The sequence below is a fragment of the Rhinopithecus bieti genome, unplaced genomic scaffold (genome assembly GCF_001698545.2).
Source record: "Rhinopithecus bieti isolate Rb0 unplaced genomic scaffold, ASM169854v2 scaffold_15133, whole genome shotgun sequence".
Taxonomy (NCBI): domain Eukaryota; kingdom Metazoa; phylum Chordata; class Mammalia; order Primates; family Cercopithecidae; genus Rhinopithecus; species Rhinopithecus bieti.
In genome coordinates this window covers 1,750,667-1,775,646 of record NW_016808815.1, presented here as the reverse complement: position 1 = coordinate 1,775,646, position 24,980 = coordinate 1,750,667, and the positions used below count along the sequence as shown (strand labels likewise).

Genomic DNA, 24,980 nt, shown 5'->3' with positions numbered 1-24,980 from the left:
ACCAACCAAAAAAAGTCCAGGACCAGACGGATTCACAGCCGAATTCTACCAGATGTACAAGGAGGAGCTGGTACCACTCTGTCTGAAACTATTCCAATCAATAGAAAAAGAGGGAATCCTCCCTAACTCATTTTATGAGGCCAACATCATCCTGATACCAAAGTCTGGCAGAGACACAACAAAAAAAGATAATTTTAGACCAATATCCCTGATTAAAATTGATGCAAAAATCCTCAATAAAATACTGGCAAACCAAATCCAGCAGCACATCAAAAAGCTTATCCATCATGATCAAGTGGGCTGCATCCCTGGGATGCAAGGCTGGTTCAACACACGCAAATTAATAAATGTAATCCAGCATATAAACAGAACCAAAGACAAAAACCACATGATTATCTCAATAGATGCAGAAAAGGCCTTTGACAAAATTCAACAGCTCTTCATGCTAAAAACTCTCAATAAATTCGGTATTGATGGAATGTATCTCAAAATAATAAGAGCTATTTATGACAAACCCACAGCCAGTATCATACTGAATGGGCAAAAGCTGGAAGCATTCCTTTTGCAAACCAGAACAAAATAAGAATGCCCTCTCTCACCACTCCTATTCAACAGAGTATTGAAAGTTCTGGTCAGGGCAAAAGAAATAAATAAAGGGTATTCAAATAGGAAGAGAGGAAGTCAAATTGTCTCGATTTGCAGATGACATGATTGTATATTTAGAAAACCCCATCATCTCAGCCCAAAATCTCCTTAAGCTGATAAGCAACTTCAGCAAAGTCTCAGGATACAAAATCAATGTGCAAAAATCACAAGCATTCTTATACACCAAGAACAGACAAACAGACAGCCAAATCATGAAAGAATTCCCATTCACAATTACTACAAAGAGAATAAAATACCTAGAAATACAACTTACAAGGGATGTGAAGGGCCTCTTCAAGGAGAACTACAAACCACTGCTCAAGGAAATGAGAGAGGACACAAATGGAAAAACATTCCATGCTTATGGATAGGAAGAATCAGTATCGTGAAAATGGCCATAGTGCCCCAAGTAATTTATAGATTCAATGCTATCCACATCAAGCTACCACTGACTTCTTTCACAGAATTAGAAAACACTACTTTAAATTTCATATGGAACCAAAAAAAAAAAAAAAAAACCCGTATAGCGAAGACAATCCTAAGCAAAAAGAACAAAGCTGGAGGCATCATGCTACCTGACTTCAAACAATACTACAAGGCTACAGTAACTAAAACAGCATGGTACTGGTACCAAAACAGAGATATAGACCATTGGAACAGAACAGAGCCCTCAGAAATAATACCACACATCTTCAACTATCTAATCTTTGATAAACCTGACAAAAACAGCAATGGGGAAAGGATTCCCTATTTAATAAACGGTGTTGGGAAAACTGGCTAGCCATATGCAGAAAATTGAAACTAGACCCCTTCATTACACCTTAATCAAAAATTAACTCAAAATTGGTTAAAAAATTAAATGTAAAACCTAAAACCATAAAAATTAAAGAAGAAAACCTAGGCAATACCATTCAGGACATAGGCATGGGCAAAGACTTCATGATTAAAACACCAAAAGCAATGGCAACAAAAGCCAAAATTGACAAATGGGATCTAACTAAACTAAAGAGCTTCTGCACAGCAAAAGAAACTATCATCAGAGTGAACAGGCACAGACAACCTACAGAATGGGAGAAAATTTTTGCAATCTATCCATCTGACAAAGAACTAGTATCTAGAATCTAGAATCTACAGGGAACTTAAACAACTTTACAGGAAAAAACAATCCCATAAAAAAGTGGTCAAATGATATGAACAGACACTTCTCAAAAGAAGACATTTACATAGCCAACAAACAAATGAAAAAAAGCTCATCATCACTGGTCATTAGAGAAATGCAAATCAAAACCACAGTGAAATACCATCTCACACCAGTTAGAATGGCAATCATTAAAAAGTCAGGAAACAACAGATGCTGGAGAGGATGTGGAGAAATAGGAATGCTTTTACACTAATTTACACTTTTGGGTGGGAGTGTAAATTAGTTCAACCATTGTGTAAAACAATGTGGTGACTCCTCAAGGATCTAGAACCAGAAATACCATTTGACCCAGCAATCCCATTACTAAGTATATACTCAAAGGATTATAAATCATTCTACTATAAAGACACATGCACACGTATGTTTATTGCAGCACTATTCACAATAGCAAAGACTTGGAACCAACCCAAATGCCCATCAATGATAGACTGGTAAAGAAAATGTGGCACATATACACCATGGAATACTATACAGCCATAAAAAAGAATGAGTTCATGTCCTTTGTAGGGACATGAATGAAGCTGGAAACCATCATTCTCAACAAACTAACACAGGAAGAGAAAACCAAACACTGCATGTTCTCACTCATAAGTGGGAGTTGAACAATGAGAACACAAAGACACAGGGAGGGGAACATCACACATTGTGGCCTGTCGCGGGGGTAGGGGGATAGGGGAGGCATAGCATTAGCAGAAATACCTAATGTAGATGACAGGTTGATGGCTGCAGCAAACCACCATGGCACATGTATACCTATGTAACACCTGCATATTCTGCACATGTATACCAGAAGAAAGAAAGAAACAGGATTGTCTTAGTTAACATAGGAAAAGCTTTTGGCAAAATTCTATACCCATTCATGATTTTAAAAACCCTCAATTTCTAATAATAGAAGGAATGTTCTTCAACTTGATAACAGACATACATGAAAGCCTGTAGTTTCTATCATACTCAATGGTGAAAGACTAAACACTTTCCCCTAAGACTGGGAATAAGGCAAGGATGTCTAGCACGTAACTTGTATCCAACATTATTCTGGAGGTCCTAACCAGTATGAGGCAAGAAAAAGAAATAAAACTCATATAGATTAGAAAGAAAACTTAATTATTTTATAAATTTCATAATCATCTATGTTGAAAATATTAAGGAATCTATAAAAAAGCTAGTAGCACTAACAACTTAGTTTAGTACATCACAAGACATATGGTCAATATACAAAAGTCAATTGTATTTCTACGTAGTAGCAATGAATAACTGACAATTGAAATTACAGAAAAATACTATTTGTAAAAAACTCAAAAAATCCAATATATAGGCATAAATTTAACAAAATATCTGGAAGCCTTGTACATTGAAAATAATGAGACATTACTTAGAGAAATTACAGAATATGTAAATAAACAAAAAGCTAAATGACAATCTTTCCAAACTGACATTGATTCAATTTAATCCCAATCAAAATATCAACACTGTTTTTGAAGAAATTTAAGTGCTGATTCAACAATTTATTTGGAAATGCAAAGAACCTAAAACAGCAAAACAATTTTTGAAAAGACAAATACGATTTCAAGACTTATTATTATGCCATAATAATCAAGATGGTGTATTATTGCCATGTGTATACATACACATCAAACATAATAAAATTATGAAAACAGACCCGTACATATATGGCCCATTGATTTCAACCAGAAAGTACCAAGAAAATTCAAAAAGGAAAAGAATGATATTTTTGACAAATGGTACTAGGAAAACTGGATGTCTACATGGAAATAAATAAATCTGTCCCTTACATTATGCCATATACAAAACCAACTTGAAATAAGTCATAAACCTAAATGCATGAGCTAAAACTATAAGTTTTTTAGAAGACAATATAGATGAAAATCTTAGAAACTTTGAGTTTGGCAAAGATTTCATAAATAAAACATAAAAAACATGGACAGAAAAAAATTTAAATTAAAGTATATAAAAAGAAAAAACTTGGTATTCAAAAGGCACCATTAAAAAATAAAATGCAAGCCTCAAATAGGGAAAATATTTGCAACATGTATGATAAAGCATTTCTATCCAGAATATATAAAAGTATTATTTTAACTTAAAAAGAGGACAAACAATCCAATAACAAATGGGCAAATGATCTGACTGAACACTTCACCAAGTAAGATACACAGATTGCAAATAAGCTAATGAAAAGATGTTCAACATCGCTACTCATTAGGGAAATGCAAATTAAAACTGCAACGGGATAATACTATATACCCACTAAAATGACTAAAATTATAAAGAGTGACAATTCCAAGTGCTTGTGAGAATGCAGAACACCTGGAATTCTCAAATCATGCTGATATTGACTACAAAATGATATGGCCACTTTGGGAAACAATTTCTTACAAAGTTAGGCATTCACTTATCACATGATCCAGCAATGCCATTTTTAATTATTCATCCTAGATGAACAGATACAAAGGCTTTTATGAAAATGTAAAGAAAAAAAAAAACTAGAAGAGCCAATAGTTTCCAGTTTTATTTGTAATAGTTAAAAACCACATCAAACACAAATATTCATTAACTGGGTAAGTAGACGAACAAAATATGACATATTCAGGCACTGGAATACTACTCTGTACTAAAAAGAAACCAGCTACTGACACATGCAACAGCATAAATGAATCTCAGCAGCATTAACTGAAGTGAAAAGTAGCCAGACACAAAATGCTGCATACTGAATAACTTAATTTGCATGAAATTCTAGAACAGGTGAAACTACAGTGGTAGAAAGCAGGTTTCAGGTTGCCAAGGGACTGACTGCAGAGGCATGAGGAAAGTTTCGAGAGGATAAAAATATTCTGTTATATATCATCATTATGGTGATGCTTACGTGACTATATACATTTGACCTACCTTGTTGAATTGTTTACTTAAAGTTGTTGGATTTTATTGCACATAAATTATACTTAAAATTGAAAAAAATCTTCCCACAATCCCACCACATAAAGCAAACCACCATTAATATTATGACATCATTTCTTTCAGTTTTCATTTATATTTAATATTCAAAATCATGTTTTACTTGTATACTTAAAACAATTTTTAAATACAAGCTTTGTATTATCACATGCTTTGAGAGAGCAATTTATAATAGCTGATTATAATTTACCAAACTGTTCTATTGTTGGACATTTACATTGTTCACAAATTTTGCATATTATAAATAACTAAAGCTAGTTATTACACATGTGGTTTTTATCCTGGAAACTGGACCTTTTCTGAAGTCAAATTCTGCATAATATTTTGACTGAGCACTGGAATGCCTTCTAAGGGGCCTGCCTGCCACCCGTTGGCCTCCACTTTCACCTCTCCCTACACTGTTGCCAGAGTTACTTCCCAAATACGACTGATTATGTCCCTTCCCATATTATAACTCCAGTTGGCTTTCTGTTGCTTACAGCATGAAGCCATGTTCTGTTGTGGCACAAGTGGCCTGTGATAAGCAGCTCTCAGCTTTCAACGGGTACTCTGCTATGGGTTGAATTGTGTCCCCTCAAAAAAGGTCCCACTACCTCACAATGTGACCTTATTTGGAAATAGGGTCAGTGCACATGTAATTAGTTAAGATGGGGTCATAACTGGAGTAGGCTGGGCCCTTAATCCAATATGACTAGTGTCTTGAGAAGAAGATAGCCACGTGAAGACACAGAGACACAGGGCAAATGCCAGGTGAAGACAGAGGCAGAGATAGGAGTGATGCATCTACAAACCAAGGAAGGCCAAGAACCATCAACCATCACCAGAATCCAGGAGAGTGGCATGGAACACATCCTTCCCTCACGGCCCTCAGAATCCCACTGACACCCTGATTTTGGACTTCAAGCCTCCAGAACTGTTATGCAATAAACTTCTATTGTTTCAAGCTACCCAGTTTGTAGTACTGTGTTACAGCAGCCCTAGGAAACTAATACACACTCAACTTCCCTATCACTATGAACAGCCAATTCTTCCTTTTCAGAGCTTTACAAACACTCTTGTCACCTAAGAATGTTATCTACACCTCCTTCCAACCCCACTACTTTGCCTGGCAAAGCTAAGACTTCTTTCCAATACCTCATACCTCTTCTTGGGTGAACCTTTTCTGCTTTTCCTTTTGCCTCAGGAAGTTGACTACATAAACCCTTATTGGCCTATTATAAATTGGACTTGCCCTGTATTATAACTATCAACTCTCCTTTAACATACTGAGATTTTTGAAAGCAGAAATCTCATCTTACTCATTTTTGTGTATGAGTTAATGACATCTTAATTGACATACCTCACAGAAGATGCACAACATGGTGGACACACTTTGGAATGGCTCTGGAGTGAAACAGACCAGATCTGGTTTAAAGTTCAGGCTCCACACCTTATCAGCTACTGGAATCCTGGGCAAATTGCATAACCTCTCTGAGCCTCAGTATCCTCATCTATAAAATGAAGTTAGTAATTTCTTTCTAATGGGTGATGAGAAATTGATGAGGTATCCTATGTGCATGTGCATACAAACATGGTAGGCCTCTAGTAAATGTGTACCTTTTTCAACATACAATTACCAGTTTTTTTGTTGAACATGTAGATAAGACTATGAAATATAAAGTTAGCATAAATATCTAGAAACAAAAGGCTGATTCTTACAAAATGTATTTTTTTAAATGAGACCTACTTCATTCACCAATTACTAACAGGATCACACTAAATAATTACAATCTTGTCATTTCGATTAAAGAGCTCTGAGGATCTTGCTTTGTGTGTTTACTGGGGATAACTTAACTTTCGGCAATCCTAAAAGTAGAAAATGAAAAACAAGGGAGAAAGAGAAAAAAACCCAAACCAAACCAGAAACAGAACAGAGGGAAATAATCTGCTTCCCCGACAGGTCTCTGCCAACATCTAGTTGCCCAATGACTCATTTCTTTTCCCTTGGGAGAGGAGCTATTTAGTCCATAATTATTCTGCCCCTTGGACCTTTCTGAACAAAAATGAGCATTGAGGAATGGGCCACACTGTAATTCCAGCCCAGACCCAGGCTCACAGCACACCTCAGGGATCCCCAGGGAGCCCTGCATTCACACCGATGTGACCTGAACAAAGGTAGTAGAGTTCTGTCAGGATTCCTAACCCAACACCAAGGCCCTCCCAGTTTCTACAAACTGGTTCCAGATGGAGCCTTATTATTTTTTTCCGGTGAACACACAAAGCAAAGGCAACAAAATGAACACATCAACCCCAGCCCTTCAGAAGTCTTGTAAACCACTTACATCTGTTCTCATCAGCTCCATATCTAGCAATTTCCTGAAAATAGAGTGCATTTGTTTTCTTTAATGCTGTAACTTGTCAATCATAAGAGATGATCCTGAGACCATTAAACTGAGCTCCATTAGAACTGACACGTTTTTATAGAACATCACTGTCTCAAAGCAGGATAAATGGGGCTCAGGACAGGCATAGCAGTCCTTAAAATGGTTCAGGTCTCCAAAACAGAAGGAAAAGGTAACAAACAATACCTGATTCTAGCAGTAGAGCAGAGGAGCTCAGACTGCCCAGTTTAACTCCTGGCTTTGCCACTTTGTAGCAACAGCGGCAGTATCCTTATCTGTCATATGAGGATAAGAACAGTACCTTTTTAAAAGTTTGCTGGAGAGATTAAACAAGATGATACATGGGAAATGCTTAGGACTGCATTTAGTACATAGTAATCCCTCAAAAATGAATGCTATTAATAGAACTGTTAATACTGTTGACTCTTTCAGCTTTCTGCAAAAGGCATTATCTCTATCTACAAAGAAACACTTGGGGCAACTCATTCTTTTTCTCAAACTAGTACATTTCTGGGAATAATAGGGGATTTAAGCAATAAGTTGTCATCTAAGACAAAGCAATTTAGAGGGCGAATTATTCCAGGCATGTCTTGCCTGGAATGGCCCTAAAATGTTCCCTTGTGCCCAAAGTTTATTATAGAACATCCATCAGAGTCTTACAAAGTATACTCCAAAGCACAAGAGCTGTTAAATCTCCAATCCACCCACTTTCAATCTCAGAAACTTCTCAACTCCATGTTCCAGGCAGCCAGCACCAACCAGCTGAGGTTGGCAAGGGGATAAAACAAAACCTATTTGTCATCCACAACATAAAACTCAACTTGCAAAGAGGCATGCAATCCATTTTATAACGGAGGTACTGGGGGAGAGTAATAACCTCTGCCTTATGAACAAATGTCATCATACCAAAATTTACTTCTATGTAGTCTCAGGAGGTAAACTGTGAGAAGAAACCATTATTTAATTCAAAGTATATTTGAAATTGGTGAAATATTGAAGTGGGTAATGAAGTCTTGTGTTTTAATTCTTCCAGAATACCACCAGGATACCACTCTTTACACAGTAAATTAGCAGCCCAAGGCAGAGCTTCCAAATGACTATGCCAGGAATAATAATAATAACCCTTTCAACTCTTGTGGCTTCTAAGGCTAGTGTGTTTGGGACAGCCCTATCCATGGCCATGAGGAAGTTCCTCCATGTACAGAAGCATGCTTCGTAAATATTTTCACTTTTATGTGTGCTATGACCTGAAAAGGTTTAGGAAATGAATACATTTAGGTTTACAATATACATTTAGTATTTAGGTTTGCAGAATACTGGATACATTTAGGTTTACAGAATACATTTAGTATTTACAATACTGATTTAGGAAATGAATACGTTTCCAAAGTCCCCTCATTTGTGACCATGGCAAAGCTTAAGCATTATATGGCTTATCCTAATCATGGTTTATGATACTAATAGATTCTAGTAAAACTAGATACACATTCTTTATCTGAGACCTCAGTCCTGTAATCAAAATTCTCTTAGGGTTAGTTTGTTTGCAAGGGACAGAGATGCATTAAGGGTAGCATGAACAGTGAAAGCTTTTCACAAGGTCCACCAAGGGAGGCAGGAATCCTACAGGAAAAAAGACATGGCCTATTCAGAGACAGGATACAGAAGCCCGAAGCTTGAGAGAGGCCTCAGCCACAAGAGAGTCTGGGTCTTCATCCTGACACTCCACTAATAACATGACTTGGCTATATTCTCTCTTTGCTTCTCTCTGGGGGATTGTCTTGCATTTTCTCCCAGTTGGCTTTGTCGCCCTCTAATTTTTCCCCTAGTTCTTTGTTTCTACCTGTTTCTAGGTTCTGATTCTCATAACTTCAGCCTCCTAATTCCTCCTGGTCCCTACTTCTACCCAATGGTCAATTTTAATCTTTCTTTTTCTCCCTCCCTCCTGCCCTCTGTATTTTTCAGTGTCAATTCCTGCTGCTAACTCCCTATTTCCCTTTACATTTCCTAGTCCACATTCTTCATAATAAGAATCTGGGTGGCCCTACCAGTCCTTGTCTGGGCAGAACCTCAGGTCTTTTCCCAGGCCACTCACCAACCTGTGCTTTGACTGATCTTGGTTCAAATGCTTACTGGCTGAGAGGGACTGGAGTCATGGGGTTCAAAACATGTCCCTTCAACAGAGCTGTGATGGGTGGGACAATTTTCCTTTGACAGTCTCTAGATACAAAAGACACAATATATCAAGAACAAGCTACCTCAAGTGAACAAGGTTTTATGTTTCCACTTACCAAAAAAGATCTCTTAAATACATTCACTGTATCATAAATAAATACTTTTGGTAATTTCTTTCTCTTTTTTCTTCTCTTTTTCCTTCTTTCCATCCATCCATCCATCCATCCATCCATCCATCCACCCACCCATCTATCCATCGACCCACCCATCCATTCAACAGAAACTCATTGATTCCATCTATCTCAAAAAAAAAAAAAAACAAACAAAAAAACCCAAAAAACCATATGAGGTCTCTGATGATCATAATGGTCCTCAAGGACCACAAATCTACTTGGCAAGATAAGTTATGTGCGAAAATAATGTTAAGTGCCCTAAGAACAAAATGCCATGGAAATTCAAAGGACAAAGACATCTGTTGGCTGGAGCAGATGACATTTTAGCTGGGGGCTGAAAGATGGGGAAGATTCCAATATTCATAGCAGACATAATGAACAAGTTGAGCCTAAGTCTAAAGTTAGTAGAATTTTGTTACATCAAAATTCAGACTTTGGCAATTAAAGTTATAGGAGAAAAGTGTAATTGTAAAAAGTTCAAACCAGACTAAAATACATAGCATAAAGTTCATCTCTCATCGTTGTTCACTTACTCTCCCATGAATCTTCCTTTCCAAAGGTAACTGCCATTAACTGCTTTCCATGAATTTGTGAGATGTTTTTCTATATCATTAAATTGAAGCTTTATAATTATTTGACTATTATATATTTGTTAACCCATTTTACAAAGAGGTAGGTTAAATAACTTGCCAAAAATCACACAGCCTAGTGTGTAAAGGGAGTTGAGATTTCAATCAAGTCCTGTTGCTTCCAAATATTTGATTGTTTCCATCACACGTTGTGTGATGGGGCTGTTAGTTTGAAATGATATCAAAAAACTCAATTCAGTCCTGCAAATAGGCCTTGTTTTTAGGGGTAATTTTGTACAGAGCTAGAAGTAAGCTAAAGGTGGGTACTCACACGTTAGCCACTTACAACAGAAAGTCCTATATATACTGAGATGGTGTTTTAGTTATTCTTGACCTAAACTAAAGTTGTACCATAAGCTTTATTTCTGTGTCCAACAGAAAGTAAATTTTACTCTAATAACAGAGTGCTAACGACATTGTTGAAGGTTTAAGAGAAATCAGACATGTCTCTTTTCTACAATATCATTTAAAATAAACCCAATAAATTATTTACCAACTTTCTGCTAATAGGAAAGCCAACTTCATTTACTCAGGCTTCTTTCTTTCACATCTAAAGTGAAACTTCTTTTTTTTTTTTTTTTTTGGAGACGGAGTCTCACTGTGTCGCCCAGGCTGGAGTGCAGTGGCCGGATCTCAGCTCACTGCAAGCTCCGCCCCCCGGGTTTTACGCCATTCTCCTGCCTCAGCCTCCCAAGTAGCTGGGACTACAGGCGCCCGCCACCTCGCCCGGCTAGTTTTTTGTATTTTTTAGTAGAGACAGGGTTTCACCGTATTAGCCAGGATGGTCTGGATCTCCTGACCTCGTGATCCGCCCGTCTCGGCCTCCCAAAGTGCTGGGATTACAGGCTTGAGCCACCGCGCCCGGCCTAAAGTGAAACTTCTAAGGGAAAATATCATAGGGCACATGAGGAAAACTCAAGTTTTATGGTTTTAGAACACTTACCCCAGACTGCCATGAAAACAGCAAAGAAGACAGTGGCTCCGTTGTCAAAAAGGTGGGTTACCTGCGAATAGTAAGAATCAGTGTTGAGCTAATTTCTCATACACAATATTCCAATTCAAAGTTTTCAAGTTCTGTAAAATAGCTGTGATGATATGATGAGTTTTACAGGCTTTGTTTTGGGTGGGGGGAATATTCCTTTTGAACCATAAATAAGAAAAGGCTTCCTCTAATTGTGAGGTAGTTCATAGAGGAGACAATTTGTTCTCTTTATGTGGTTATCATCTAGTTGAACATTTATCAGCAGCCCCAATAGTGCTACTAAGAATCCCTTTTGTGTACTACAAAACTCTTATACACATACATATGTGTATGGACTTAGTTATATTTAGGACCAGGAAGGTATTGTTAGCGCTGCTTTAAAGGTTTTCACAAGCACTGTTTTTAATGCCTCATTTATTCACTTTGAAAACATGGCTATTTTGTTTATGTAGTTTTGAGCAAACATTTTCTGGGCTGCCCTCTGGATTTCAACCTTATAAAAAAGAGCAGAACCATTAACTAAATCCAACTCTACCCTTATTAAAGCCTTGGGTAATCACTATATTCACCTTCTGCACATAACACAAAGACAGCTAGCAACACTTTATTGCTAGAATAATATATTCTATTGCAAACACCACAGCAGAAAGCAAAAAAATATCCATTTTTACTGCAAAACTGCCAAGCTCATTTCTGCCTCCAGTATAAATCATACCAATGTCCATGACAAATTGAAATGATGACTGATAGGTTCATAAAGCATAACCTTTTTTGGGGGTACTTTATAGCTACGTATAAAGTATACTTTATTGTCCCTTCGAGAATGCATCAAATATAAACAGGTTTTTCATGTTATATCAGAATGTGAAGTATTTCAGATTATTCCAAAAGTTTCTCTTTCTTTGAATAGAGGAGAGATGGGCAGCACTCAAATACGTGCTGTGAGACAAACGTCTGAAGCTTGTCTATTTCATATGCCAGAGGGAATGTTAAGCTGTGTATTGGGCACTCAGTATCAAACCAAGCTTGAAGGTTCTAGTGGTATTTGACTGGACTGAGCTCTCTATCAGAGTTTGTTGTTGTTGTCGTTTGTTTGCTTGTTTGTTTGTTTTTGAGATGGATTCTCACTCTGTCACCCAGGCTGGAGTGCGATGGCGCGATCTCGGCTCACTGCAACCTCCGCCTCCTGGGTTCAAGCAATTTTCCTGTCTTAGCCTCCCAAGTAGCTGCAATTAGAGGCACCCACCATCAGGCCCGGCTAATTTTTGTATTTTTGTAGAGACGGGGTTTCACCATGTTGGCCATGCTGGTCTCGAACTCCTGACCTCAGGTGATCCACCTGCCTCGGCCTCCCAAAGTGTTGGGATTACAGGCATGAGCCACCGCGCCGGCCTCTATCAGAGTATTTACTGTGAGTTGCTAGAAAGTGTAGCTTGCACCATCAGTGTCCATTCTGGAATGGACTGCAGTTACCATTGTTTTTGGCTGCCCGGATCATCTGTCTTCCATTCTCCTTTCTCCAGGTAACTCCTGCTGGTTCCAAGGGGACACATGGCTCAAAATAGAACCAATCAGAGTACTGCCCTGGGGCTGATACACAAACATTTGGAGACAGACAGCTTTCTGCTGCAGTTATCAATTTGACAATATATGAATGAGGAGGGGTAAGTTTATAGGGGCTTCTGGTTCCTAATGAGATGGTCAGTTAGCTTAAGCTGATGGCACCTTCTGCCAAAATCAGTCCTGCGGAAGCAAGATAGTAGATTCCAGGGACTAACAAAACACAAAAACAAAAAACAAAGACCCTGAGAAACCTCAGGGGAGATGGGAGGTTATCTTGAACTGGTAAGTGTGTGTGATGGTGGTGGTGTGTGGGGAGAGGTAGGTTGTAGATACCGGGTAGAGTGAGAGCACAGGTTAGAGAAATATATAAGCTCTACTCTAGCCTCTCTCCCTTAAATGGCCATTGGACAATTAGTTTTCCCTCCCTCAGAAACCAGCTAAGCAGGCCACACCACAGGTGCTGGTGTTCCTGGAGCAATATCAGGGAATGCTAAAAGTCCTGCTCGGTTAGACATGGGTGAAAAGCAGGTGCTACCTGGATAGTTGCCCCAGGGCATTCACTCCATAGTCTACCTCCTCTTAAACCCCAGGGTTGGCAGATTACAATCAAGTGAAGTGCCAACACCCAATTCTGCTTTGTTCTAAGCAGGTTTTAAAATGAAACTAACCAGAAAAGTCCCCTGACAGAGTGGTAGCACACAGTCATGCCTGGGGCACGCTGTCCTCTCTGTAACTCACCAGGACTGACAAACTTGACCTTGGCCTCTGACCCTTACTCAAAGTGGCTGACGCCTCCAGAGGACAAGTACCCATAGGCCAAAATAATGAAATATATGGGGAAGACAACAACCCCTCCCCTGCAAAGAAGATTCCCACAGACATAGTGTAGCAGCAGACCAGGAGTTTAAAATAAGCACAAAAATTCGCTTAAGGAGACAAGGGAAGGAAGACGTAAGCCTGGAGCCAAGGCAGCTGGTAGCCGTCTTTTCTGTTGTACAGAGAACTAGTCTACAGAATGATCATGTGGGCAGGGACACCAGGGGCCCTGAAGAACTAGTTCCAGGCTGTGAGGCCCTCATGATCTCACAGTGTGAGCCACCCAGGATCTGTTCCAGCAAAATGTACCATTACATAGCTTTCTACCTAAGCCAGTTGGAGTTGGGTTTCTGATTCTTGCAAACACAAAAGTCAAGGATACAGCATCCCTATCAGCAGAACAGCCACTGATTGGACTGAATCCTAGCTCCAATCTGATCTAATATTTCTGTGTATCCACAGTCCCATGAAAGCACTCTGATATCTCTAATAAATATTTCTAAAGGAAACCCTGTATAACTCCAATTCTGTCATTCTAAGGCTTTTTATCTTTCATTTTACTAAGTTTCTAGGCAAGGCCAAATGTTAAATTCAGAATCTAAACATCTTGTGGCTTAGTAGGGCACAGTGGTAAAGATGGCATATTTTGCAGTGCAATAAACCAAGGCCTAGCTACTTATTGCTAGACATGCATGACCATGCATGAGTAATTTTTACCTCTTTGAGTCTCTGAATAAAATGGAAATAATAATACGTATCTTGAAGTTGCTGAGAGAATTAGAAATAATCAATGTAGATTGTCTAGCTATTATTATAGCTGTAACTATTATAATTATTATTGTTCTAGGTCTTAAGTTAGGGAGAATAACTGCCAAAATAAGCCCCTATAAAATCTGAGCACTCATAAGCTATTCATGATGATTCCTTAAAAGAATTATTAAGGATCTCCTAAAAAGATAATTTTACTCAAGCATATCTTTCTACATAAAAAAAAAAACTAGGCTTCCACTTTTGGGGTTCCCCAGAAGCAGAATTTTAAAACCTGAGTTATTCACGCTTATATCTGACCTGTAAACAAAATTATATTATTGACAAAGCTCTTGATCCTCACCAAATCTCTATATCCTAAAGTCACTCTGTTAAATTTATCCTCATCCACTCAGGTCTATCTGAGTGTTTCATAAAGACAGGGAGAGCATTTTGTGCTTTTTTTGTCCCTTGCAACATAAGAGCTCAAATCTTTCTAAAACCACAGCTCACTGCTGCTGTCTGGGCTCCTCCCACACAGACTGGCCACCTGCAGTACTAAAGACATTACAGATAGGCGGGATCCTGGGTTGCCTATCAAATGTTCCCTCATTTAAAATGAACAAAACTCTGCAATGCCAAGAGAGTAATTAGATAGATCCAGGCTTCAGTGATTACACAAGCTGGATAAAATCTGCCAGTGCCATTTATATCTGAATCTGGGCAAGCCAAAAGGCAGTGGATCTTGGAAAAGGCTTCATAAACCCAAATTTCAGCTATTGTTTTGTGTTAGGGACACCATCACTTAAGTATCAAAAAACTCTAGGAATGTGAGAAACATGTCTAAGAAATAAAGTAAGGCATATCACGAGAAAGAGGTATGCAATAACACATAATAGAAATAGTGGTGCCATGTATTTTTTTTTTCTCAAAGCACTTTCACATATATTCTCTTCTTTAGTCCTCGTGTCATGCAATTAGGGTAGGACAGAGAGGACACATATTTCCTGCATTTTAGAGACAAGAAAGCTCAGAAGACTGAGCTTCTTTCCATGAAAGAAGACTTTCTTAGAAAGGGGTACGTGTGCAGGGCTAAAGAGGTAAGTGACTGAGCTAGCCTTGAATGGAGGTCATTTTGACAATAATGATGATGAAGAGGAGGCAAATGATGATAGCTGTCATTTACTGAGGTCTATTTACCAAGCACTATGCTCAGTATACACCTTAACTCCATGTGAAACAAGCATCACGGTCTCCATTTTGCAGATGAGAAAACGGAGACTCTAAGAAATATCTTGTTCCCAGACAAAGAAATGGCAAAGCGCAGAGTGAAAATTTGGACCTAACTTTCTCTGACTCCAGCACTGTGCTCCTCACACTGTGCCATGCTGCAGCTCCAATGGATGATGTCTAGAGCCATGCCTTCCAAATACACGGACATTTAACAAAGATATCTGAATTAGAATACTGAATGATGGAGATAAGACTATCCTACAACATTCTCTTGAAAATCAAAGACTGGAAATGACAGAATAGAGTTACCTGCCACCCCTGAGGAAGGCATATGTTAAATTCAATCCATCTAAAATGCTACAGTTTGAAATTACCTTGGCATATACACAGCTGTCTGACAGCCTCATGAATGGACAGTATTTATCACACACAGGACACATGATGATATCTCTAGCTTGGCAGACTTCTTTACTGGAAAAGAGAATAGAAAGAACTGCTTTTGATGACATGGAACATTTTTTTCTAACTTCACCAGAATGTTTAACTAGTAAATAAGATCCAGTAGATTAAATTTTTGCCCTTAGAAGCATCTTAGCTTTATCTGTTATTAACATAAACAAGTTCTTGCACATTTAAATACTTTGGTAAACCTACTTATGAGGCTGCTCCTTATTTTTACATATTAATAAGTTAAACTCAGGAAAACACATGAAGCCAAACATTGATGGTTATATCCCAAATTATAGAAACGTCCTTCACTTTTCAAAGGTCTGAAGCAATTTCATACTGAATTAAGGGAGTAAGAAGATTATATAAGATACTTATCTTGATCTCTATGTGTATGATAAGTTAAAACTAATATGGAAAACAAAACATAAATGACTAGAGATTCCAGCCCTATCCTGGGGGAAAACTATATTTAATTAACACATTAACAATTTCACCAGAAAGTAAAATATTTTCATAGGTGGGAGGCTTAATCACTCACTTTTATTTTTGCAATCACATTTGAAAGGCACATTTACAATTTAAGATCATTGTCCAGCCTTGCAACAAGATCTCTGTGAGTACCTTGACCTATATTCTGGTGAGACAACCAAGATAATGATCATCGACACTGAACCACTCCCAAGGTACTAGCAAGCTGGTGAGATGTCTTTCTGGCTCGAGTTGTAAAAACACAGAATTCGTAAGAGAGAATTGTTAGTTCACTATTTTGCAGTATCAGCTGAGAAAAAAAGTGAAAAAGTTAAAAAAGAGAGCACTTACAGCCAGTGAATGAAAATGGCTTGTTCTGTAGACATATAGTGGCTTGTATGTCTGAAAAGGTGCCTTTTACTTCCATGGTCATCTGAAGACCATGGCAGCAAGGACAATGGATGGAGAGGTCCTAGTGAACTGAAACTTTGAGTTTTTCCATGAGAGGGTAGGAAGTTTGGGTGAAAAGCTAAATGTCTCCACAATCTGTGAACACCCCCAAAGTGCAAACAGCCACCTCTAAGTACTAAACAAAGGCAAGCTCCCCCAAGAGCTCCCCATACCTGACTTGGCAGTGATCCAGAGTGGTGACGCCATACAAAAAGACAAACAATCCAATGAAGGCAGCTGGGAAGAGCATGCCAGTGTACCAGCCCAACCAGGCAAAATATAACCCAATCTTCTCTCCAAAGTACCGCCTGTTAAAGACACAAGAGCCTTGCAAATTACAGTGCAGCGTGTAAAGTTAAGCATTATGAAACTTTGTACAGTCATCTTACTTTCTAGAGGCCTTACTGGTAAACTGCAAGCAAAGTAAGCCAAGATAAGAGAACATCCAATCAAATCTAGGATCTGGGCTTACCTTTCTTCTACTACTACTCTCTATCAGAACTAGAATTAGCCCTTCCATAAAATAACATGGTTGTATACAAGCTTATTCTGAGAAGACAGAATGGACTGGAAGGGGCAAGAGTGGGCAAAGGGAGACCAACTAGGCACACAACTGTCATAGTCCAAGTAGCAAGTGAAGGCAGTGGAGATGCTGAGGTGGGGCCCAATTCGAGAGATATGGTGGAAGTAAAACCTATAGGATGGGAACTTTTTAAGAGATGACATTCCACAACTTCATTCTACTCAAGGCTTGGTTGTGCTTTTCATCACCCTTTATTTGCCCAACATAAATGCCACTGTTCTTCAGGGCTCAGCTCTTCAGAGACTTCCACAGGGGCGCTGCCACATCCGTTCTTTCCATTTTTCTGAATGACTGTAAAACTTATGGCCTCTGTCACACATTTTACCTAATTATGCATGGCCTTGTATTTTCTTTTCTTGATGTTTCAAGTATGCGGGGCCTGTGTTGCTAAGGAAAACTGAGGTTTTCAGAGCCAGAGACCATTTGGCATCTGTTTGGCTTTGCCAGTAGTACTTAGAACAGTACTAGAAACACAAGAGACAGTTAATGAATACTCATTGACTAACCGCAACTGCAAAATCTTAATCAAAACACTGTCATGAATGGGAAATACGTTGCCTACAGCAATTATCTGTAATTTCTAATCACTGTAATCCTGTAACATGCCACTGAGGCTGGGAAGAGAATTTACTTTTGTTTTTCCCCCCACTGTTTATCATCCGCTAAGTCTGACCAAAGGAAAATGATCTCATCTCAGAAAATATTTTCCATTCACTCAGATTATCTGGATTATTTGTTACCCACACAAGGAATGGATCACAATTCATTAATGCCCTTGGAACACTGAGAGTAAACACTTGGTGATAAGGGCGCAAATATAAAGTGCGTTGTCTTTTGTTTTTCCTCCCCTCTGGGCTCATTTGTTTTATGGCCCCGGTATTTAAGTGAAACAACACATTTAGCTAGTTCAGGAAATGAGACGTGACTTTCTCCTCCATAAGGAATCCAGGAAGTGTGGGTTGTTATTACCCAATCTTAATAACCGGCCTCTAAATAAATAATGAGATGTCAGAGAATAATGCTGCCAAGGCAGAAGGTTGGGCAGATATAGACAGTTAAAACACACACACACACACACACACACACACACACATATTTACACACATATACACCATGGAATACTATGCAGCCATAAAAAAGGATGAGTTCATGTCCTTTGCAGGGACGTGGATGAAACTGGAAACCGTCATTCTCAGCAAACTATCATAAGATCAGAAAACCAAACACCACATGTCCTCACTCATAAGTGGGAGCTGAACAATGAGAACACATGGATACAGGGAGGGGAACATCACACACTGGGGCCTGTGGGAGGTGGGGGGCTAGGGGAGGGATAACATTAGGATAAATGCCTAACGTAGGTGACGGGTTGATGGGTGCAGCAAACCACCATGGCACATGTATACCTATGTAACAAAACTGCACGTTCTGCACATGTAACCCAGAACTTAAAGTATAATAATAAAAAACCCATACATTTCCACTTCACAGTTATCATAGCTTAAAAGCTGATATACTTTTTGATCAGCAAATTAAAACAATCTTTAAAGGTTATTAGTTTTAAATGAAAACTAAGCCTGAAATTTATTGGAATGACAGTACTCCATATATCCTATTTGCATAACAGTAATAAATATTTTACTTTGTCAGTGATATATGTAAGCAGTGTTACCTTTGTACAAGATAGTTTGTCAATAAGACTCACATGGGTGACTCGCTCCTTATGAAGTCTTGTGACAGGCCTGGCTGATCTCACATCCCCATTCCTGGGTCCCTCTCTTAGACTCTTTTTGGGGGAAATGTCATCCTCATCAGAGGGATGGTAGGTTTACCAAGAACAGCTGATATACTCAGATGAGTTTCCCTCTTGTGAAGAAGCCAGATATGAGTGAGCGCTGTATACTTCAGGCTTTTTTTGCTTCATTGAGAGCTTGTCCCAGCTGAGAGTCTGCCCTAATCATTCTGTGCAAGCTTTATATTTGCAGCTGATTAAAAACTCACCTTACAAGATCCAAAGGTTGGTATTTATACCACACGCCCCAGGAGGCCCAGCACTCATAGAGTAGATGTCGGTGGTTTTCTGCTCCATGGGTTCGAATGGAGTTTTTACTTCTATAACTTCCCTGGGATAAAAACACCACTGCCAGTGAGGTAGTACTCACAAAAGTCACAAGGAAATGCTCTTGGTAACACAAGTGTCTTATAGCAGGTGTTGTGACAGGAGTGGTATGAGAAAGAAATGAATCTTCTCTATTAAAGGGCAGGTGGTTTGATGAATTATTCTGGACATTGTCTCGCTGCTGCTGATATCTAGTAAAATGCACGTGCTTGCTGTAATCAGGAAGGTTTGAACTGAGTTCAAATTCAGTTCTGCTACTTTTTGTCTAGAAGACCTTGGACAAGTTCCCTAAATGCTCTGAGCTTTGATTTCCTAATTCATAGTGGAACTAATAATATTTGTCCCATTTGGTTTCTTATGTGGTTTGAATGAATAAAGTGTCTGGCCCAGGGGCCATGCCCAGGACTTATTAGTTCTCTTCCCTGCTTCTTTTTTTTTTTTTTTTTTGAGACTGGGTTTCACTCGGTCACCCAGGCTAGAGTGCAGTGGCGCAATCTCAGCTCACTGCAACCTCCGGCTCCCAGGCTCAAGTGATCCTCCCACCTCAGCCTCCCGAGTAGCTGGGACTATAGGCATGTGCCACCATGCATGGCTAACTTTTGTATTTTTTGTAGAGATGGGGTTTTGCCATATTGCCCAGGCTAGACTCGAATTCCTACACTCAAGCAATCTGCCCCTCTTGGCCTCCCAAAGTGCTGGGATTATAGGTGTGAGCCACTGTGCCTGGCCTCTCTTCCCACTTCTTTCAAGATAGGATAGTTGGTAAACAGCCATAGTTGTAACCTTGTCACAATGTTATTGACAAGAAAATTCTAGAATGTAAAAGCTGGAAGTCATTTCAGAATTCTTGTAATTCAAATTTAATTCAACCTCCTCACTGAAGAAATGAGGAGACAAAGGGCCAGAGAGGTGCATGTTTTTCTGAGGTTAGTTTGTGGCAATGATAGTTTCACAAAGAGAAAAGGTACTTTCTGGAGGCAAACTAATTATTCACCTTAAGTGGATAAGCCCTTTTTTATTTATTTATTTATTTATGGTAGAGAAAATGTCTCACTGTATTGCCCAGGCTGGTCTTGAACTCCTGGACTCAAGCAATACTTTCACCTCGACCTCCCAAAATGCTGGGGTTACAGGCCTGAGCCACCACGCCTGATAAGAAGTCCTTTCTTAATGGAAAGAACATAGGGCTGGGAGTAAAGAAACTCAGGTGAGTCTCAGATCAACCACCAACTCATTGTGTGACTTAACGAGGTTTCACCCTTCTCTAAACCTCTATCTAAATCTTTAATGTGAAACAAGGGCAGCAATATCTGACCTTCCTGCCTTTTTGCCTCTGAGGTTAAATAATATAATCAAGTTAAACTGAGAGTAAAAAGTCAGAAAAGCAATGATGCAGTGATTGCTGCTGCTATTACTGATTTGGAACTTCTCTTCTCATAGAATACAGGACTTCACGGAGATAGGAAAGTCACTGTGAAAGGCATGAGTCACTCTGTGGGGCTTTGTAGCTGCATCTCCTTAGACACCCCCAAGGCCACCCACCCACTCCGTGCACAGACGCTTCTGCCACTTACCATCTCTCAGACACTGCCCGTACCATGAGCTGGGGCTGGGAGCAGGGAGGATGCAGTTCTCACAAAACCCTTTTCTGGGCAATGCCAACTAATAATCACATGATGAAGCCACATGATGTTTGGGGGAACAGTATGTCTTTAGAGTTCAGAAACACCTGCATATGGCTCTAGCAAACCTTTGTGTCAAAATGTTTGCTTCTGTCATAGTAAATGGAGCATTTCAAATATGTTTCCTGGCAGTCTGTAAATAGGGTCTCAGATGGCAGCTTCTGGTTTTCTTAATAAATAAGATTCTGAAAATTCTACCTCACCTTTTGTACCCTCTTGGTGTTTAAAATTAAGAGAAGAACCACTGTAAGCCAAAAAAAAAAAAAAGAAAAAAAGTATATTTTGGAAAGACTTGCCATTTACGGAGAGTTGGAACTGTCTTCCAAAGTCTGTTGACAAATTATTACCACTGTTTCCAACAGAAGGCTGTACTGAAGATCAACTAACCGTTGCTGCACATTGGCTACTTTGTGAGGTCCCAGAGGACACAGGCTATGACATTTGTCTTTGTATTCTCTGTGTCATACAGTGACCACAGTAGGGGTGTAACACCATGAAAATGACAATAATCTCTCAACAGTCATGAGGGATTATGTTCCTAAAAACCCAGGTGTAGGGGAATTCTGGGTTAAATAATTCAAGATCTATTGTGGAAAGCAGAGTTGGGGTAATCAGTTACATCTGCAAAAGTAATTTATATGATGGAGACTGTAGGAAATAGAGTCACAGCATTTATACATCTTAGGTGAGCAATGATGAGTACAACATTATTAATTTTTATTTGTCACCCTTTGGTTACCAGAGACTTTTCAAGATGGCTTCCTCCCACTCTTTTAAGGAATAGCTATACATTTATTTGTTGCAAAGACTATATATTTCAAGAACATTCTCCTTGTGGATTTGGTGCCTCATGCAAATTTTCAATGCCTTTTGAATTTTATGACTTAAGGTTTCTAAGCCATTCCTATGAATTCATGCTGAGTGACTCTTAAGTATGCTCACAATTACATAAAAAGATATATAGAAATAAATCTATGCTGAGGAAGAGACGTAACAATTGAAGTAGACCCTCACTAATTACCCATTGAACAAATTAAATTCATTCTGAACAAATGTCGACACATTCAATTATCGACTATCCCTAGAAGCTGATTTTAGTAACAAACAATTGAAAGAAAGATAAGGATTAAAGACAGCACAATACCTCATGCAGGGGAAATGCAGCTTCATAGGAGCCATTGGTAAGCAAGCGATTCAGACCTAAAACAGCAAATGAGTCCATTTGAATTAATACAGAGTTTGAATACTCACAATGTTCAAAACAAATGTAAGCGTGGTGCTTTTTGGAGAAAACAATCTAGGCTATCAACCCTCTTAGGGGCACCAAGAGTTAGAAGAAAAGTTTTGCTGCTACGAAATTTGGATCGAGGGTTGGGAAATTCATTTAAAAAATTAAAATATTTAACTGTCAAATAAAGATTGAATATATTCAAAGTGTATAATGTGATGACTTGATATGCATACACATTATGTAATGATTACCACAATCACATTAATTAACACATCTATTTCCACCAATGCTGAACATTAGATCCCCAGAATTCATTCATTTTATAAATGAAACTTTTTACCCTTTGATCAACACCTCCCAATGTTCCCCATCCCCAGGGCCTGGCAACCACTATTCTACTCTGCTTCTAAGAGTTTGGCTTTTTAAAGATTCTACATATAAGTGAGATCATGCAGTATTTGTCTTTCTGTGTCTGGTTTATTTCACCTAGCATGATACCTTCCAAGTTCATCCATGTTGCAAATGGCAGGATTTTCTTCTTTTTTATGGTTGAACAATATTCCACTGTATATACGTACCACAATTTCTTTATCCATTCTTCCGTCAGGGGACACTTGAGTTGTTTTCATATCTTGGCTATTGTAAATAATGCTGCAATGAACATGGATGTACAGATATCTCTTCAAGATACTGATTTCAATTGCTTGGGATATGTACCCAGAAGTAGCGTTGCTGTATCACATGGTAGCTCATTTTTAATTTAAGAACCTCCATATTGTTTTCCATAACAGCTGAAGCAATGTACAGTCCTACTAACAGCGCACAACTGTTCCCTTTTCTCCATACACTTGCCAATACTTACCACTTTTTGATAAGAGCCATTCTAATGGGTGTGAGATGGTACCTCACTGTGGTTTTGATTTGCATATCTCTGATGATTAGTGATATTGAGCACCTTTTCATATACCTGTTGGCCATTTGTGTGTTTTATATGGAAAAATGTCTATTCAGGTTCTCTGCCCATTTTAATTAAATTTTTTTTCTTTCCAACTTTTATTTTAGGTTCAGGGAGTACAAGTGCAGGTTTGTTACACAGGTAAATTGTGTGTTGCAGGGGTTTGGTGTAATTATTATGTCACCCAGGTAATGAGCATAGTACTGACAGGTAGTTTACTAATCCTCATCCTCCTCTCACCCTCCACCCTCAAGTAGGTCCCAGTGTCTACTGTTCCCTTCTTTGTCCATGTGTACTCAATGTTTAGCTCCCAGTCATAAGTGAGAACATGCGGTGTTTGGTTTTTCTATTCCTGCATTAATTCACTTAGGATAATGGCCTTCAGCTCCCTGGAATTACACCAGGAGCTCTTCCACTTTCATCCAGAAGCTTCATTATGGACAAACTTAATGCCTCCGATTTTAGTAACAAACTAAAATCTAGTGGTATGACTTTGGTATGGACTAGTGATATGACTTTGGAAAAGTTCTCTTGTCCTCAGGACTCAATTGCCTCATCCATAAAATGGGAAGGGAGAGGTAATGGATATGCAGATCTTTTTAAAAACAGCTTTATGGAGGTATAACAATCATACAACAGACAGCGTAAGTTGTTTAATTAGATGTTTTGACATAAGTGTACACTTATGAGACCATCAGTACAACCAAGATACCAAATATATCCACTGCCTCTGAAGTTTTATCATGCCACGTTCTAATCAGCCACCTTCCCCGTGCTATCTCCAGGGCAAACACTGATCTGCTTTCTGTCACTATCAATTAGTCTGAAATTTCCAGAGTTTTATATAAATGGAATCATATAACATTTATTCTTTTTCATCAGTCAACATAATTTGAGATTCATTCATGTTGTTGCAAATATCAGTAGCGCATTTCTTTTTATTGCTGAGTAGTATTCCATCACATGGAATAATTTATCTATTCTCCTGATGATAGACATTTGGGTCCTTTATAGTTTGGGGGTTATTACAAATTAAGCTGTTATAAACATCCATATACAAAACTTTGCATGAATATATGCTTTAACTTTCTTAGTAAATACCCAGAAGTGATTCCACTAGATCATATAGTAGATGAACATTTAACTTTCTGAAAAACTGCCACACTGTTTTCTTAAGTGGTTGTACAATTTTACATTTCCATCAGCAGCATATGAGGGTTCAAGGTCCTCCACATGGTATGGTCAGTCTTTTTAATTTTAGCCACTCTCATGGGTATGTCATGATAGCTCAGTGTTTAATTTTCATTTTTAAATGAATATTTAAAATAATCTTGTGTGCTATTTGCCATCTGCATATCTTCTCTTGTGAAATGTCTGCTCAAATCTTATGCTCAATAAGATTTTTGAATTCACTGAGTTTTGAGTGTTCTTTATGTATTCTAGAGGCAAGATGTGGATGTCCTTTACCAGCCATATTTTTTGAAAACTTTTTTCTCCTAATGTGTGGCTTCTCTTTTCATTCTCTTTTAT

At 38.6% G+C, this 24,980-nt stretch overlaps 1 protein-coding gene across 1 annotated transcript in view; it reads right to left on the bottom strand.

Moving 5' to 3' along the window:
* ANO4 (anoctamin 4) overlaps positions 1 to 24,980 on the bottom strand; it is a 411,426-nt gene that overhangs the window by 64,660 nt on the left and 321,786 nt on the right. Inside the window, 5 exon segments of the mRNA XM_017887290.1 lie at positions 11,115 to 11,175; positions 15,887 to 15,983; positions 17,054 to 17,188; positions 19,465 to 19,586; positions 22,409 to 22,464. Coding sequence (XP_017742779.1) covers positions 11,115 to 11,175; positions 15,887 to 15,983; positions 17,054 to 17,188; positions 19,465 to 19,586; positions 22,409 to 22,464 — 471 coding nt within the window.